The 18,484-nt window shown below is 38.7% G+C and overlaps 1 protein-coding gene across 3 annotated transcripts in view; it reads right to left on the reverse strand.

The window, feature by feature from the left end:
- The window catches only part of Arid1b (AT-rich interaction domain 1B), a 350,262-nt gene that overhangs the window by 32,235 nt on the left and 299,543 nt on the right, over positions 1-18,484 (reverse strand). For 2 of the 3 annotated variants that reach the window (XM_033763303.1, XM_033763301.1), the window contains exons 9-10: positions 7,706-7,851; positions 821-930 (exon numbers count right to left, since the gene is read on the reverse strand). In XM_033763303.1, coding sequence (XP_033619194.1) covers positions 821-930; positions 7,706-7,851 — 256 coding nt within the window. The remainder of the gene's footprint in view (positions 1-820; positions 931-7,705; positions 7,852-18,484) is intronic. The other variant, XM_033763302.1, reaches the window with a different exon arrangement.

Here is an 18,484-nt window from a genome sequence, read left to right on the forward strand (position 1 = left end):
CATTGTGGGGCTGAATAGCTAAGGTTCTGCACAAATTCCCAACAATTGTAGAAGTCCTTTTTAAATGACCCTCCTATCACAGCCCCTGTTTTTCAAACAACATATTCTATAGGTAAAAAGTAAAGTCTGAAAGAAGTATTTACCAATTCCATCCCAACTGAAAAACCACAATCCAGGCCAGGGATTTAGCTCAGTGGTTCTACTGCCTGCCTCACAAGCACAAGGACCTGAGTTCGATCTCATGTACAAACACACACACAAACACACATATATAAAGGTCATAAAACAACATTCTTAATTAATATGATTTGGTAAGTTTGCTGGATGCTGGATAAGGCCACAAAGCCACCATGCTTATTTCAAGCTTACATGGAATGCTAAGCATGGGTTACCCCTTATGAAAGAAAGAAAAAAAAAAAGGCTGTTCACCTTATTTTTCAAATAAGGCAGGAAAGCAAAATATTAAGTATGTTGTTGTTGCTGAGGCGGCCAAAACAGGAAGCTATAAACTGAAGGCAGAGAAAATGGCTGCAAGTGTCAAAACCAGGCAAGATCCCTTACTTCACCCCACCCCCAAAGCAATTTTCTCAGGTGGGCTTGTCCCTCCACCCCCTCCCGCGAACATGAGTTAATGCCATAAGAACTAGTAACTTTCAGATCCACACCATGAAGGGGTTGGGGAAAGAAAAGAATATGAATATATTGCACAAAATGAAGGCATGCAGAAGTGGAAAAAAAAATGTAGCCAACACCAGAGAAGAGGTAACAGCAGGGCAGCTTCGGCCAGGCAGCACCCACATGCATGCAGGGGAGGAAGTACCTTTGACTTGCTCTCAGATTGTGGAGTGCCTTCTTCTTTGCCATCTGCTTTGAGAGGCATGGGCAGTTTGGATTCACCAGGAGACATCATATCTGCAAGACCCATAGATGCTAATCGAAAACAGGAGAAAGAGTCAGGATTATACATGTAATTTGTCAGACTGTTCTGCCAACATGAGTTACTGAAGCACAGGGAACCTGAGTTTTCCCAGAAGAAAGAAAAGAATTAGAGAAATGATAACTAGGAGTATATGAATTTCCGAAATTTGAACAGCACTACATTCTGGTGACCTTTCTTTGTCAAAGGAGAGGGAGAGACGGGGGGGGGGTTGGTTTAAGATGCAAACCACTAAAAGTTCAACTTTTATTTTTAAAAATTATTATAGCTTTCTTGATCAGAGTAAGCAAAAAGTGAAAAGAAGCCAAATGTTTAAACTGTTCATCAGGTATTGAAAATAAATGCTGGGTGTGTATACATTTTACCTTAGTTTGTTCCTAATTTCTTCAATCCAAGTATCTACAGTTTGTTAAATTATTTAGTATTTATTGTCTCATTTGAAAATCTTATCTGTTGCACATGGTCTAGTCTAGAATAAGGGAACACAATCATATGGATGGCTTTAAAAAGAATCCTCAGAAATAAAATTTTGAAGGGAAGGATTTCTAATAACTTTGCAGTAGAGTTGGGATGCTTAGCCAGGCATGGACCCTGAAGACATTAGCCCTTCCTGGCAACTCAGCACCATCTCATACCTACAGTAGGTCCAGAGCCAATACATTCTCTCTCTCTAGACTCAGTAATGCAATTGTCTCCTCTAGGCATTAGATAAAGGCTCACCAGAGAATAACTGATTCATACACATTTATAGCAGATACTAAGAGACACTTTCCAGTTAAAAATACAGGTTTTGATTTCTTTTTAAAGGAAGAACAAGGCTATAGTAGGGAATTGGTGTAGCTATCCAGGGACTAACAGCTGAATTTCCATAGAACCCCACTGTGAAAACCATCTGCACAACCCTGGGCTGGAGGGGCTGTGAGGGAGACACCAAACAGATGTGTGAAGAGCAGAGTGAGGCGGGGACGCTAGGGGACAAGAGAGAGAAGGACAAGCTTTATTAAGCAGTGAAAGCTGGAAAACACTCCCTGTAAAAATAACGTGAACCTGAGGTCTATACGCAGGACTCATTTCACACCCTGCAAAGACAAGTGCTGGCTCAACCAGGCAGGACACATGGAGCACAGTGTGCCAAAAAAACAAAAACCCACCAGCATTAAAAAAGGCTCCACAGATTGCCCACTACAAAATGATTATTGCACATATTCATGTATTACTATGTTTTAGAAAATAATTAGTTTTAATTACAGCAGTGAGAGAGTGAGCAGGCTCTGGTGAATTAGCTGGCAAGCTCTCTGGTGCTAATTTGCTAATATCATTAGCATTACTGCAGGTTGAGACACAGGTCCTGCCAAAAAAGCCTACCCTGCCACGTGCCCGTAAGTTTACATCAGCACCCTCAATAATACACTCTGAAATCCTGTATTTTCCACAGGCACATTGGCTAGTGTTTCAAAGCCCATTTGCAGCCCAGTCAGCCCTTAAAGTCATCACAACATACACAAATCATAATTAGGATGTTTTTCTTTTTTTAAAATTACTTTCAATACTTAGACTTTGAGAACTGGAACAAAAAGCTTTTTCAAGTGATGCAGCTGCAGCAAAAAATCTATTGGGATCAGCTAAAAATGCTGTTATTTTTGTGAATGTGTGAAACCTCAAAAAAGCAGCTGAGAGATATTACAACCAAGAAGATCGCCTTGTTCAAAGTAGTGGATTGATTTCGTGCAGTTTTATCTCTGGTGTCTACCACACAGGAATTAGTAAACCTGTACATTTAAAAACATCCTTTTTAGAAGAATAGAAGGATAAAAAAAGCAGCAAAGTGTAAGAAGAAATTCCACACATCCCTTTTTTGAAATCTCAAAACAGCTTTGCAAAAATCATAGCTAGCACAATTCCAGAGAAAGTGGGAGGTCATGTAATGGTGATAACTTTCAGTTGTATTTCTATGAGTATTACAATTATGCCTGAATATTATTTTGAAGATAGAAATAACAATACCATATTTTATGTAATCAATAAACAAAAGCAATTTTAATAATAAAGAACTAGGCTAATATGTTTTATAACAATTAGTGATATTTACACAGATTTAAAAATTAGACTTACATAGCATTATGTTGGTTTAAAGTTCCTCAAATAGTTTAGAATGGAACACTTTAAATATGCAATTATAAAAACTAAAAACTGCATTGTTTTATTATCTTGAGTGATAAAGATATAATTTAGAGTAATAGTTTTATTATTCTTTTGCCTGACAGTATAAATTTTATTTTACCAAATGGATCATAAAGTCTTTCCTTACTATAGCTTTTACTGTTCTTGTTGAAGAAATGCTTATTCTTTGGCTTCTTATCAGAATTCTCAAAGAGCTGCATGTCTCCTAGGGCAGTGGTACTCCAAGGGCATTCGTTTTTCCTTGTTTCCCAGACAAACAAGAGCACTACTACCCTATGGACATGTTACACCAAGGCACTGTTTCTTCTCTAACTGAAACCAGTAACCTAGTATGTAAAGTTCAGATGCAAGGATGAGCAGTAAGTAATCTGTGGCTGCAGAAAGTGCTGCCTGAGTGCTGTAAATACATTTCAAACACAGCCTCTGGCCACACCACTGAAATTTAAGAGCTAGAATGAGTTCTTAAAGAAAGCTTGGGTCATGGTCCGAAGGCAGTTACTCTGCTCTAGATTTAATACATTCAAAAGAACATAAAGAACATAGGAAAGAAGTAAAACTGAACTTGAGCATTCATTCCTGATTTTTCCCAGCCTTTTTTTAGTCTCCCTGTAAGGCTGCAGAGTCATTCCCAGAAGATGGTAAAACAGGATCAGAAACACACTCAGTTATTTTCTTTTGATGGTAATATACCATATTCTGCAAAGTACTTTATTTACTGTTTTTGAAAGCACAAAGGGCCCATCTTTGTGTGTATATCTGTAGATTTCATGACTATATATGTGGCAAAATATAAAATACACTGTTAATATGACACATATAAGAGATATGGAAAAAGCTCAGGGGATATACTTCCCTCTTGCTGGGTCAGAAAAGCCATGAGAAAAACTTGAAAAATCCCTATTTGAGAACCTCCTTGGGGACAGTGACAGTGAGAAGTTGGAGGCTGAGTGTGACCCCTAATTTGCACAAGTGATGCTCCCTTGTGCAGCCAACCCAGCAAAGCTGTTACATGTGGCTGCTCTAGGAGAATGGCCAGAACAACAGCCCCAGTCCTGTGGCCTGGTGCACCAGTACATCTTGGCAAGATTTCAGCATGCATTTCTGTTTTAAGAGCTGGTTTTCGGGGGAGGAAGGGATTCACCTAAAATCATTAACTTAAAGCAAGCCAACAGACACTTTTGCAAACTTCTTGAACAATCAAACCCCATTAAGAGTGCTTAAGGGCCCCAAATTTCCAGTATGGAAGACTCCAAAGTTCCAAGAAAATAGCTATCTGGCTGCTAAGTTTACATTCTAGGTAGTTTTGTGCATCTTTTTAAATTTCAAATCAGCAAATTGATTAACAGCTAATATCACACAAAGCTGGTGGTGGTTCTGCTAGGTGACAGCAGAGCAAAATACAGTGGTACTTTGGTTCATAAACTTAATCTGTTCTACAATTTTGTAAAAGATGGCCATGTTTGTATTTGCGTGGGAAGGATGGTCATGGTTGTGTTTGTCAGCTGATGAAAATTTGCAAACAAAAACAAAATTGTGCCAAACACTTGTTTGTGAACCAAACTGTTTGCAAACAAAAGTATTCATGAACCAAGGTAGCACTGTACTCCTAAATCTGCAGTTCTTGAATTTCAATGTGAAAATTTCTGAGAAGTTTGTGAAGAATGCAGATTTCCGGATTCATCCTCAAAAATTCTGATGGGAATCTAGTTTTAACAAGCATTCCAGGAGATCCTGAAATAGGTGGTTCATAATTTCATAACAGTGCAATGGGCTGTTTTCTTTGTAAAGGGCTATTGTGACTACTATGCTCTATACAGGCTATGCATCATTAATAGGACACTTCGCATGTGGGACTGAGCAATGCTGGGCGACAGAAAGACTCACTACTACAATTTGACCAGATAGATCTCTACATAAGAGAAAGGCACGGCTGCAGTGGCATATGGCTGCTCCTTTACTGTCCAGAGGAGAGTGAGTAGAAATGTCCTACATTTAGTGGAGTGTCTTCTGGTGAGGCATACTCAAAAGTATAGATGGTAGGTTTGTTTTTTTAAAATTTAGATGTCCACTTTAAGATGACGATTTATATGCAAATAAACATAGGGCTAATAAATATTATAAATGGAATACAAATAAGTACAGTCCAACTAACAAAACAGGCATTGTATATGAGTATATTTAACAAGGTTAAACATGACTTGTAATTTTGCCTATAAAATAAAGTTCTAAGCTTCTAATCTAAATAGTTAAAACACAACCAAGAGTTCTTTCAGAAGGAAAAATCCCCACTGCTTACCCTGTAACTTCCTCTGGTATTTTAAGTAAAGAAATGGTTGTCACATTTATACTCACACTGACTCCATTTAAATAATTATTTGCTCACTGAACCCTATAACAATTTGTCACTACATACGAAGATTTTTTTCGCCCTCTACACTGTCTGTAACACAACTGTCTGAACTCAGTGAAGAGAATACTAGAATGTCAGTTGAAGAGGTTATTAACTGAGATGCAGAAAATTCTATCAGTCCTGGCCAGCATTTGTATTATCTCTACTTTCTCTGAAAGTACACTTTGATGGAGAAATGTTTTACTGTTTCCACTGGTAATTTATCTCCAGTGGCTCAAGCCAAAGAGATGGATGTGATGGTGAGTCATTCCTAAACCATCTCTATCCAAGTGTACACCTTAGCCTCCAAATCCTGATCAAGAGCCACACTGTAATGCCCTGTGTCATTCCTGTTGCCTCACAGAATAACACATTTATGGCAGATTCACACAGAGCTATCAATAGATACACAGTAAATGCTAAATGGTCAATACTCCCTAATTACATTCTACTGGACAGCTTTTGACTTAATATGCTTAAAAAAAATCGCAAAAATGTGTAGAGCAAAATTTGATGTTTAAATGATAAAAATTCAGTATTTCAAAATGCATAATGCAATAAAAATACTATTACCTCAGGTGGTGAGAATAAATGACTTTTGATTGAACAGATTTCCTCCATGTAAGATAAGGAATAGCTGAATTACCCTAAAAATAATTGCAAGAAACCCTTTCTGAATCCCCACTAAAAATCTTTTGGGGCAGGGCACTGTGCCATGTTTATTGTTGGTTATTTTTTTGTGAGGTCCAAACAAAAAATGAGTAATGCTAATGGGTAAACATTTATAGGGGAGTTTAAATGATCTGCAGTAATTTTATTTCTAGAAGACAGACAAAACACAGACTGTCACATCCCCGATCCTCTGTCACCTGGGATAGCGCTGCTGAGGCTCCTTGGTAACAGACTGCTGGAACTTTGCACTTTCATCTCTAATACAAAACACCCACCTTCCTGAATGAGTAACTGCCTGCTTAACCTAAGCAAGGACTACTTTATTGATTTAAAACACCCCACAATTTTACCAGTATTAGCTATGTTTGCCTCTTTCATAAACCTTTAAAATAATAATAAGGGAATGACACTATTAAATGATACTCTAGAAACTGGTGACTCAGAAGCTCAAATAAGAAGCGTGGCTTCTCCAAGACCAGAAGCCAGGACAGCAGCAGAAGGCAGCCGTAATGGAAAAAGGAATCTGAAGGAGCCAGGGCTCTAACTCTCCACAATGCTTTCCTGACATGTCATAAATCAATGGAGGCCACAGAGCAGCTATGTCAAATTCTGTGTTAACTAAAGGAACAAACCCAGAAGGATCTCTGCCATTCAGCCAAGACATACAGCACTGACTTACTTTAGAACCAGCACATAGAAGCTGGGGATTTAGCTCAGTGGTGTCTCTGTCTGCCTTGCAAGCACAAGGTCCCAAGTCTGATCCCCAGTACAAAAAAAAAAAAAAAAAAAAAAAAAAAAAAGAACCAGCATGTTGTATCTTCGGGAAGGTTCAGGAACTTGAGGTAGGAACCCACTGATTGCCAGGCTCAAGGGTCGTAGAGATGAGAAACTGGGCAGTTTGCAGACATTCTTGATGTTTCCCACAAACTCACAGAATACTTCTAATGTACTAATCAGAAGTGATTTTTGTAAGAACACAACTGTAGAGATTATTAAGTGGGTTTAAAGAACTAAACATAATGAAAGATTCACAACAGTTTTTTTATAGAGATAATTTGCATATAGTACTTATAAAGTCATTGCTTTCATATAAACATTTTAAGGTATTTCCCTAAATGAATAAAGCCCTCCAAATTCCCCTTGTTTTATATTCTTTAACCATTTCCTCTGAAATGTGTTTATCTTTACAACTGTCAAATGGAGAGTTCTTGTTTTGGGATCTTCTAATACTCTTAATAATTCTCACAGATAAAGAGAACATTGTGTCTAGCAAAAAAATTCTCCAGTGATACTCAAAATATATGCACATGCTATACAAATACAGAAGGAATAAAACAATTTACATAAAATATAACACAATCCTTAAGTCTCAAATAGACCAAACAGTTTCCCAGCAATAGGGAAGTAGTAACATTCCCATTTTCACCAGCAGATCTGCCTTTGTGAGCTGTTTGGGCACAGTCACTGTGGAAACCTAGAGGAGACAGGAAGACAGGGCAGCCCTCAGGACAGAGCTGCCAGGTTACCTGTTGAGCTGTTCACCATAGCTGGTGTCATGCTGTAAGGTGGCCCCTGTGTGTTCATCAGGCCAGAACTGTTGTTCATAGGCTGGCTGTAGGGAGAGCTGGAAGCCATGAGTCCACTCTGGTTCATGCCAGGAAAACTGCCTTGCCTGTATGAAGATAAAAGCACAAGCACATGTACTGACCATGCATACCAGTCAGGTTATCTTGGCAGTCATCTCTAATAGTGCACTCATGTAAGGGTAAGGCTAATTTTTCATGTTTGCTAAAAACAGACTATTTCCTAGAGAGTGATGCTAAACTCTACTGCTGTGTATATGTGCAATACACCACTCAAACATTGCAACTATTGCATTTACACAAAGAAACACCACATTCATAATCTTATCAAGTGTTCCACTTATTAGTTATATAGAGAAATATAAGCAAGAATAGGGAACTTGAAATAAGAACAGGAATTACCAAAGCAAGCAAAACAAATTGTTTAAAAAAATCTGCCTACTAACATTACTTACCATCTTCTCATCAAAAACAGAAGTCGAGATATCAAAAATAGCTGGGCAATATAAGGATGTTATTAAAAATATTTCTTTGTCCTAAATTTTCTGATTTAATGAAATGAGAAGGAAATGCTAAACTCTCAACTCTGTTATTTAACTTTTTAAAGTTAGGTTCTACTAAAAGCACACCAATTTCCTGATATTAAAACTACATAGTAGACACAAGAGCTCTATTTATGCTTGGTAGAGTTCTCTGTTACAGAAGACAGGCAGTTAGATTAGCTAAACTGTCCCAAATTGGTAGAGTAGTTGTCCCTCCTGGTACACACTGATGACATCATCTCTTGGCGACTTAAATTTTGTCCTATGCTTGGTTGGCAAGAGACAATTTTCCTTCATCCTTGCAAAGTAAAGAGTATTGTTTAATTTGAAGGAGACAACCATCACACAATGTCAGCTCTGACACTGATAATGAGATTGGGAGGGGAAAGATTTAACTGGCTCAGTGGTATTATTCTCCAAGGGATAATTCCAATGCAACAGAGACAGTGCCAGTATGGCAAAAACTTTTAAAAGATTCTGCCTTGTTATGGCTTACATCTAGATGTCCCCCCCAAAACCTCATGTGGTCATAAGTTGGGCTTTTCAGAGGTAGCTGGATCTAGAGTGTGATCCTTAGATTAAGGATGTGATGCTAGGATTGATTCAGTGTGATGCTAGAATTAAAGATGTACCACCCCACATATGAATGCTACCCACCCTAAGACCAGGTAGCCTACATAGAATATACAGGACAGAAAGAGCATTCCTATAACTTTTTGCTTGCTGCTGATTTGCTTCTTTGCTGCCTCCTGCCTGCCATGAACTATTTCTCCTCTGTGATGCCCTTCTGCCATGCCATCCTGCTTTGAAGTTAGCCAACTACAAACTGAAACCTCTATGAAATGTGAGCCAAAACTTCTCCCTGTAACCCTGAGTATTGGGTATTTTGTCTCAGCAATGAGAAAGTAACCAAGATACATCTTTATAATCAAGTGTTCCTTATGTAAATAGATACCTTTAAAAAAACTTTTCAAAATTTTTGTAATATTACTCTTAGAGGCAAAGCTATGAAGAGGGTGGAAAGTCCACAGACACTTTGTCTAGCTGTTCCATGTTAACTCTGATTTCTGCTCCACTACCATTAAACTATCATGTGGTAGGTCTTAATGTATAACAGTCAACATTTTATAAGAGATTCCTTAGAAGAATGGGCCGGGAATTTAGCTCAGAGGTTCAGTGGCCTGCCTTGCAAGCGCAAGGACCTGAGTTCAATCCCCGGTACCAAAAAACAAAAACAAAAAAACAAAAGGAAAAAAAGAAGATTAACATAAATCATTTTCTGAAACCAATCTACTTTTCCTTTTATGTATTTATTTTCAATGGACTTTCTGGCTTGTAGAAAAATTCAGACAAAAATGGACTAGTTGAAAAATCAAGGCATTAAAAGGCTTAAAAGCCACCTCCTCCAGTACATTCAAGGAAATTTGTACCAATATTCAATGACAGCTTGGAAATAACATTCTCAGAGGCTGAAAAATGAATTCACTGGAAGTGAATCTCTGGGAGAGGAGCTGTTATTCAGGCTTTGGAGTCTCAGCTTGCTGAGGGCCTACTTTGGTTACTATGGAGGGTTGACCACTATTACAGGGCTCTCTGCTGTTCCCCAGACAAGACATGAGGTTATCCAGTGACATCATATTAACCTGTAGGTCATTAGACATGTTAAGAGTATTTCAAAGGTTTGGGTGCTATGTGGTTTGGGTCATCTTGTAGACTGCTGGTACTAATTCAAGTATCCCGGGTTCCCTTCTGGGGTGCTTTCACGCCCATACAAGATAATTCAACAGTGATGTCAGTTCAGAAGCAGCTCCTGTTGGGTCATTCTCTCAATTTCTTAGCAGGTAAATCACTCAGGAGCACCTTTTATTTCCGAACAGGCTCTTTTCTGAAAGACTTCTAAACAAGTTACTGATTGTTTCAAGTCATAGACAACCTTGCCCCTTTCTCTAAGGTTCACTTTAGTGGCTTCTAACCTCCCATCTTTCAAGGCTAGAAGTCATCTCTGCCATCTTGATGGAAGCTACATCTGTGCCTTGTACAGTACCATGTTCTCTCCTAGGTATGTTCAATTTCATTATGTCTGGGTTCTTCTAGGTATTTGAGCCTTATGAGAGAAGCATCTAGGCCTATTAACCCTTGTGTAAGACAGTTACTAAAAACATTTAAAAGGAATGAATTGATAGTATATTTATTGTTGTACCAAGGCACTATAAAATATGGTCACCTTTTGAAGCTTCTACCAAATTCAGTTTCTTGTGTAGTACAACTAATTGTATTTGAGACTTGTTTATAGTAGGGGAGAAAACAGAATCAGAATACAAAATTCATGAGGCAGAGAATTAAATGAAGTAACCAACCAACCCTAAGCTATAATTCTTTCCCACATCAGCATTGCCCACATTGTCACCCTGAGATGACAAAAGTACACAAGCCTGTAGTTAAAAAAAAATACTTAAAGTAACAAAAAAGTAAAACACTTAACATCTGTGCATCAGATGTCTGTTGCCTGTCACAATGGTGCTCAATTAAGTCATACCTATAGTTTAAAAAAGTGTTAGAAAGCCTGGTATCTCACCTCTGACACTACCTGTACCTATTGTCTCTTTGGGTGTGGGAGCAAATCACTGCTGTTCTTTGGTTCTCAATTTTTATATCTGACTGAGGAAGGGCTGGTAATGATACATCAATATTTTACTATCTAAAAACATGTCTGATATGATTTCTAGGCATTTTAGACATTTAATTTTTTTTAATTCCTAGAGGAAGATAGATGGAATTATGTACAGATATACTATTACTTCTTTCTCTATAGGTCCTCTGACATTTGATGAAATAAAGTCTAATGGCAGTAGTGCTACCTGTGCGACACCATTCCCTCAGTTTCATTTATGAATCTTTAATGGTGGGAAGCTAGCTAAACAGAACAGTACTTTCTCAGTCCCTTCTATGGGATTCCTGGCATCCAGGCTTTAGAGAGGTGCTATAGTGAGGGGTGGTAGTGCACGTGACAAGAACAGTTCACTGGGCATCCATATCCAGGAAACAATGGACCTTGTGTACTGCAGGCCTTTTGGGTGTCCAAGAAGGGAAGCAGAAAAAGGAAATCAAGTCTTCCGAGGAACACAAAGCATGTGTAGTCTCAAGTACAGCAGCTGCTCACCTGAGTAAATGGGGAGCTGGTCCTTCACGGTAACAGCAGAAATCATCTTCATTATGCAAAAGCAGACTGTCCTTTCAGGACCTTTGGTACAGCGAATCACTGGGCTATTGTTTCTAGGGGTCTACATGCTTAGAGAGTTTTGAGACTGGATTACTGCTGTCCTGATTTGACAGATTTCTAATCCATGGCCATGGCAATAAATGCCCACCATATTGGGGATGGGTATTCATAATTTGATAAACATTTTCAATTTTGTGCTGCTGACGGAAATTAAGGTAGCTTCCGGACCATGCACTGTGAAGATGACCAGGTCAGATGGTGCTGATGAATCAGTCTGCTGATTGCACAGCCCCTTGCTTACCTGCCCCATAGCACTACTCCCTCTATCTTTCAAAGGATGCATGATGTGGGGCTTGTTACATAAGCATGCTGACCTGCAGAATAACCAGAAGAACTTCATTTAAATTGATCTTGAATTAGACTAGGTATATAAGACCTGTCATAACAAAACCCAGGATATTATAAGGAGAATAATCTGCAAGTGGGATCTGCAAGTACATTTTTGGAAGCACTCCTGACTCCCTTTCTACACACATTCACATATAATAGATTTTTTTCCTTTCTATAGACTATAAATATTTTTATAGATTTTTCTTTATTTTGCAGTTTGGAAATTTCTCAGAGATTACACTGTCAACTGCTGACGTGAGGCTGATTTGGGGGGGTGGGGGGTGGAAGCAAACACCAATTTTAAAATGACAATTTCCATTGGCTCAGGGTGAAGGCACAAAGGGAATAGAGCTCCTCGCTACAGACTGAATTCGGCAGTTAGAAATACTTGACTGAAATCTTGTAGAGTAGACATGAATGAAGCCCACTCAAAAGCCCAGCTGGGGAAGCTCTCCTCTGCAGGGATCCAGCATATCCACTGCATATGCCATTAGGAATTACATTTAGAGAATGTAAAGCAACATACCCTTTATTGGAATACTAAACACGATTGCCAAATATATATCCTTCTCCATACAAACTGCAAACGTAAGTATAGACTGAGTTATGAAGCCAGCAAAGATTGCTTACTGATAAACCAGGCTTAAACAATCAGAAGCAGAACTGGAAATCCTGAAAAGCCCCACAGCAGCAGAATTTATTTTTATATATGTTATTTTGTTTCTTTGGAGAGCTCCAACTGTATACATAACATTATACCTGATGCCCTATTTAAAATGTTTTATAAACAAATTATTTTTACACAGGTGTCACTGGTGAAACAGATTTCCAACAGAATTACATGGTGACCCTTTGAAAGCAGTGTTAAGAAGAAACCAAGCTGAAGTTATTTTAAATTTAATATCTGAAGAGAGAAAAATACTACTACATATACCCCCAAAACAACACAATCAAAACAGAGAAGGCAGCTGTCAAGCTCAAGTCAAATTTTGGTGTGGCTAATCCATCAGCATGCCTAGAGCAGCTGCATTAGCAATGCTAGTGGCAAAATAATGTTGTAATTTCAACAAGCAAGTAGTTCTGGCTAGAAATCAATCTTGTGAAGGTAAAGCAGCATTTGTATCATTAAATGAAAGACAAAGAAAAACCAAAGTGCCCTGATATAAAAACTGAATTCTTATGAAATACATAACCATATGCTGTTTTTAAAAACAAACCTATTCCCTTCCTTTTGGTCAAGGAGAAATACTAAGAAATAATTAAATTAATCAAAAATACTTTCTACTTAAAAATTACAACCACTCATCTGGGATGGCTCTTGCAAAAAGGCTTGAGGACAGGAATGGGAGAGAAGGAACACAATAGTGGCCAAAACAAACAACAAACAAACCAACCAACCGCAGCAGCCAGTGGGAAGCTGCAATCATGCTTGTGGTGTGGAAGGTCCCTGCACCATGTGAACTTACAATAAAGGGAGCATGAAGTTCCCCAAAGAGGGGATAACCCTCTCCTAAACCTAAGGGTCAGATGGGAGTTGGCTGGGTAAGAAAGAAGGAACAGCAGATACGAGGGCCCCATGGCATTCAGAGTGAGTTGGGCAGGCATGGCAAGAAAGGGAGCCTCAGAGTTCTGTGAGGCTTCATATTTATTCTTAGAGAAAAAGTAAGAGATTAGAGAATTTCTGGCAGAGGGATGGATGGGGGACCCTTAGGGTCCAAATGCCAGGGTCCAACAAATGATGGGGCCTCAGAAGAAAGTGGTGGAAACAAGAAAAAGAGCTAAGCAGCCTGTGATGGGACCTCCTGAGACTTTTCCAAGATCCTTCCTTGATGGCCAATCTGATCTTTTCGAGGCAACCTGTATAATACTTGAGGGACAATTAACAGTCATTTTCCAGGTGCACATTACTAAGTCCCCACTCCCTTTGGTAAAGGATCTGTCTTGAAGAGCACTACTTTTCAACAGCTCTAGACAGGACCTTTTCAGCAGTAGAGCAGTAGTGACTTTGTCAGCATACACTACCAAACAACCTCCTCCCTGCAAATAAAACCCATCAGCCTAAACGTGACATACATTGTACCTCAATGGACCAATGAATATATCAGTTGTTTTAAAATTAATTTAGGTCTTGAGTTTTCCACTCCATATAATGTGTCACAGCAATATTTAGTGTGTAAACAAAGGATGTGTTTATTTTAGAGAACATAAAATCATTTCTGATTATTCTAAAATCCTCCTAAACTTCAGAGATTTCCTAAGCTAAAGATGGCCTGAACCACAAAATTACTTAACTTGGTAAAATAATATGCTATTCAAATTAGGGTAAAAAATGCTATAGGTAAGGCCTGAAAGCTGAACCAGACTATAAGTTTCTCACGTCCTCATCTGCCCTTCTCCTGGTGAAGCAGCAGAGAATTGACTAAGGCAAGAGCTTATCTGCAGGCATCTTAACAAGCACACAAAATATGGTCCAATTAATTTTCAGAGAAGGAGACAGAACCATACTAGTTTATGGCTATGAGTTTTTTGTTTGGTTTCTTTATTTAAATCTATATGATAGAAAAGTGAAGTTCAAAATAACAAAGACCTAAATAAAAGAAAACTTCAGGAGCTGTGTCTCAGTCCTTAATGCCCCTAAACCAAGATACCTATGAGCAGTCAAAAGAATCTACTGCTGCTCTTTACAAGGTCATCCATGATGACTTCCAAACGGGACTATACTAAGCCCCAGAACACGTCCTATCAATTAAACACTTTTCCTGTTACCTGCAGCCCAGAAAAGTGTTGAAGTTATCCAATTTCAGATTGAGGAAACCTCCCCACTTCCACTAGTATGATTAAAGGCCTATAGGTTGACAGTACAGACCTTTACCACTATTTGATATACATGTGTGATTTTAGCAACCCCTTCGCAATTCTAACTTTAAATAAATGAAATTTGCTGAGCAATGCTGCTGAGCTTTCCCAGGGGTGAGTGGACCATGATGTTGGTTCTAGATCTTAAGTCCAGTGCAAGTGTAGGTGAACATATGGGCAGAGATATTAATGGTGCTATGAGGGCAGAAATGAAGACAAGTGGGCTAGACATTTTAGAAAGGCACAGAGTCCTTATCCCTCACAGACACCATGAGCAATCTCAGGTGGGGAGGACAGCAAGCAGCTGCAGGGAAGTCAGATAGGGACATAGGTATTCATAAGGGAGGAGGGTAGAGTTGGGGGCGATTCTGAATACTGACAGGAGGAGGATCCTGATGTCCCAGAATACACCACAGGGCAAAAGTACAACAGGTTTGGGAAGACAAACTTTGCCCCAAATCAACAGACTGCTGAAGTTAAGGTATCAGTTCTGCTACAACCCATGCTCTTCCTAATTTCACCCTGTGGGTCAGCTCCAGATACTTTCTTCAGTGAAACATGAAAATAAATGCCTTGATTGTACTTTTCTCCTCTTTCTTCCCTAAACTTGTCACCAGTGCTCTTCAGGAGCAGGAATCCCAAGCATCAAGTCCAAAGCTTGAGCCTGTGTTCTATATGAGTTGTCCACATTTCTTAAAACTCAGGCCATGGGCCTTATTCCTCCTGGGATTATGTTTAAATGTTTGCTATATATTTAACAATTTGACTCCTTGATGTCATTAAACTTCTGTTCTTTTGTACTATTTTTTGATTTGAAGATTTAGAAAAGTACTTTATGGCTTCCATAATAGTTTTGTAACTCTAGGAAAAGAGGAATAAAAATGAAAGCATAGTATTTAGATGATAATGTAAAAGTCTTATATTTAATTGAAGAAGCAAAAACTCTGTGTTAGCCTTTGAAATCTTTTCTCTTTTTCATTCAATAACATGACTTTTCAAATCATAGCTATTATGTTAAAACCTAATTGTACTGGGCTAGGAGTTTAACTCAGTGGCACCATGCCTGCCTTACAAGTGCAAGGTCCTGAGTTCAATCTCTGGTACCAAAAAAACAAAAAGAAACAACTACAACAGCAACAAAACCCTAACTGTACAAAATACAAAGTACAAATCATTCACTGCTCTTCAGCAGAGACCACACTGTAACTAGGGCTTGACACATTCACAAGTTTTCTGCCCCTTCTCTCTGACATTTTAATGCACTCTCTCCATTAACGTATTTCCACATCAGTGGCTCCTCATCCATCAGCAGAATTGCGTCATATTGGCTTCAGAAGAAAATAACATCGAAAAAGTGCCTTGTTGGCAAATAGCAACACAAGGTATGCATTACCAATGCATCTCCATAAAGAACAGTTGCTGGAAGGCATGTGGATGTGAGATGCACACAACGCACAGATATAAGCAACTGTGCACCCCAAGCCAGACAACTCATTAGTCTTTGTAAATGGATCCAGCTGACGCTGAGCAGAGTCAGCATCTTTGCTGGCTGCATCCTTGCACAGGATGTCCAGATACTTCATACAGTTCAGTAGTTGGGTAGGTACTTATCTAGCCATCTTTGGCTAAGACTTCAAGGAATCTATTCACCCTGTTAATGTGTGGCTAAGAAGGGACAACAGTATTACTTAAAACTCCCAATTTCTTATTTGACTAAACCAAAAAAATATTAACTAATTTCAGTGGTCCTAATTTTTTGTATGATGTGATCATTAAGATGTAGGTACATATACTTGCACTTGTAATATTTAGTAAATTAATTCCCTTCTAGCCAAAAGCAGTGAGACTTCAAACTGATTTTGCCCTTTTAGTTACTTGTTTTTTAAAAGCTAGGAAGTCTGACTTTTCCTTCTTCTGAAGTTCACTGGGCATTCCCTCAGGGATAGCAACAGGGTGGTGGCCCTTGTCCCTTTGCTACACAGGTATGTATCCATGCAAATATTCCACCTCTTCTGTGACTCAGAGTTTTTCAATAGCAACATGATAGTCTTAATAATATTAAATACTGAAGCAACATTAGCACAGGCAATTAAATGGTTAAAAAAGACTGCAAATCCAAACATATCTGTGTGCCAACAAGTAACTGTTATGTAGCTTTCATGGTGATTGGCTCCAGTAGCAAACTCTCCATGCTGGCTAGAGGTGTGGCTGTGTATGATGCAGCAGAACAGCTGACTCAGACATGTACTTGGGGTTGGCTTCTAATAGCAGCACTTCCTTTATACACAAAGGAGAACTCAAGTGTCCTAAGAAAATTGAGTTTAGGAATAGCACCTTGAGAACAAAGATGGATAGAGATGCTGCCTCTGCTGAGCCCAAATCAGTGACCCAGAGTGTGTAACCTTCGAGGTCTCAATTTCCTCTACCATATGATCAGGGAGTAGAGGCTGGATAGTGTCAAAACTCTTTCCAGCTTCAAGACAATACCATTCTATAACCAAAACCCTGCGCTTTCTTATGAAAACAGAATAAAAATCTTAAAGATTGTGCCAGATGTATGACACAAATAGTCTCGTCAACTAATACTTTTTTGAAGTTTATATGAGGTCCTAGGTGTGACAGGCTTTAAGAAATTAAAATCTATTTATCATCTGCCCTTGCTTAAAGAGCTGGGGTTTGTTAGACCTACTGTAGGTTTAGTAAGTCATGCTTCTTCCTCAGAGCTTATTTTCAAGAAAAAAGCTGTAATGTTCTAATATACCAGATCCACAAATCAGTTATTTGGCAGAAATGTCAATTGCTGGATACTAGCAGGAGCCAGCTAGAATTAATGAATGGATGCAAAGCACTAAATGACCAAGGCAAAGTTATTTTACATGTGTGTCAAAGTTACAGCAAATGCAAGCCAGGCATGGTGGTGCACGCCTGTAATCCCAGCACTCGGGAGGCTGAGGCAGGAGGATCGCTGTCAGTTCGAGACCATCCTGGGATACGTAGTGAGTTCCAGGTCAGTCTCAACTACATAGTGAGAACTTGTCTCAAAAAACCAAAACCAAAACAAAACAAAACAAAAAGCAAATGCAATCATTCAAAAAATCTTAAAGATTATATTATATCCTGGAATTCATATCAATGCATCTTCAGGAGGCAGAGGTTTTTCCCAAATGTCCAACAGACTATGGCTCTCTTTTGTTGAGACAGTGGCTCAGAATTCTCCAACCTGGCTACAGAAAACCACCAACATTGAGTATTTACTAAGACCAAGGAGTTTCCATTCTGTTTCTGAAATCTTCAAAATTAATATTGCATTAATTAGTAATGCTTTCTATACACTGCAGTGAAATTTCTGAGTGAAAGGTATATCAGTTCTATACAGCTATTACTTATAAATCATCAACTCCAAATGACCAGACATCATTACATAGATGACCTAGCCCTAAACAATGAGATCTACCATCTTCTACTGAATTCCTTTGACAACTAAAATGAAAAATTCAGCCAGGCCTGGTGGTGCACACCTGTAATCCCAGCACTCGGGAGGCTGAGGCAAGAGGATCGCTGTGGGTTACTAGTGAGTTCCAGGTCAGTCTCAACTACATAGTGAGACCCTGTCTCAAAAAAAAAAAAAAAAATCCTTCACTCATTTTTCAAAATAAAAAATATCTATATACATATGTTCTTTTATTCAACACAGCAGGTAGATGTTACACTTAT

This window comes from Fukomys damarensis, unplaced genomic scaffold, assembly GCF_012274545.1.
Source record: "Fukomys damarensis isolate Sample0158 unplaced genomic scaffold, DMR_v1.0_HiC HiC_scaffold_14, whole genome shotgun sequence".
NCBI classification, from domain to species: Eukaryota; Metazoa; Chordata; class Mammalia; order Rodentia; family Bathyergidae; genus Fukomys; species Fukomys damarensis.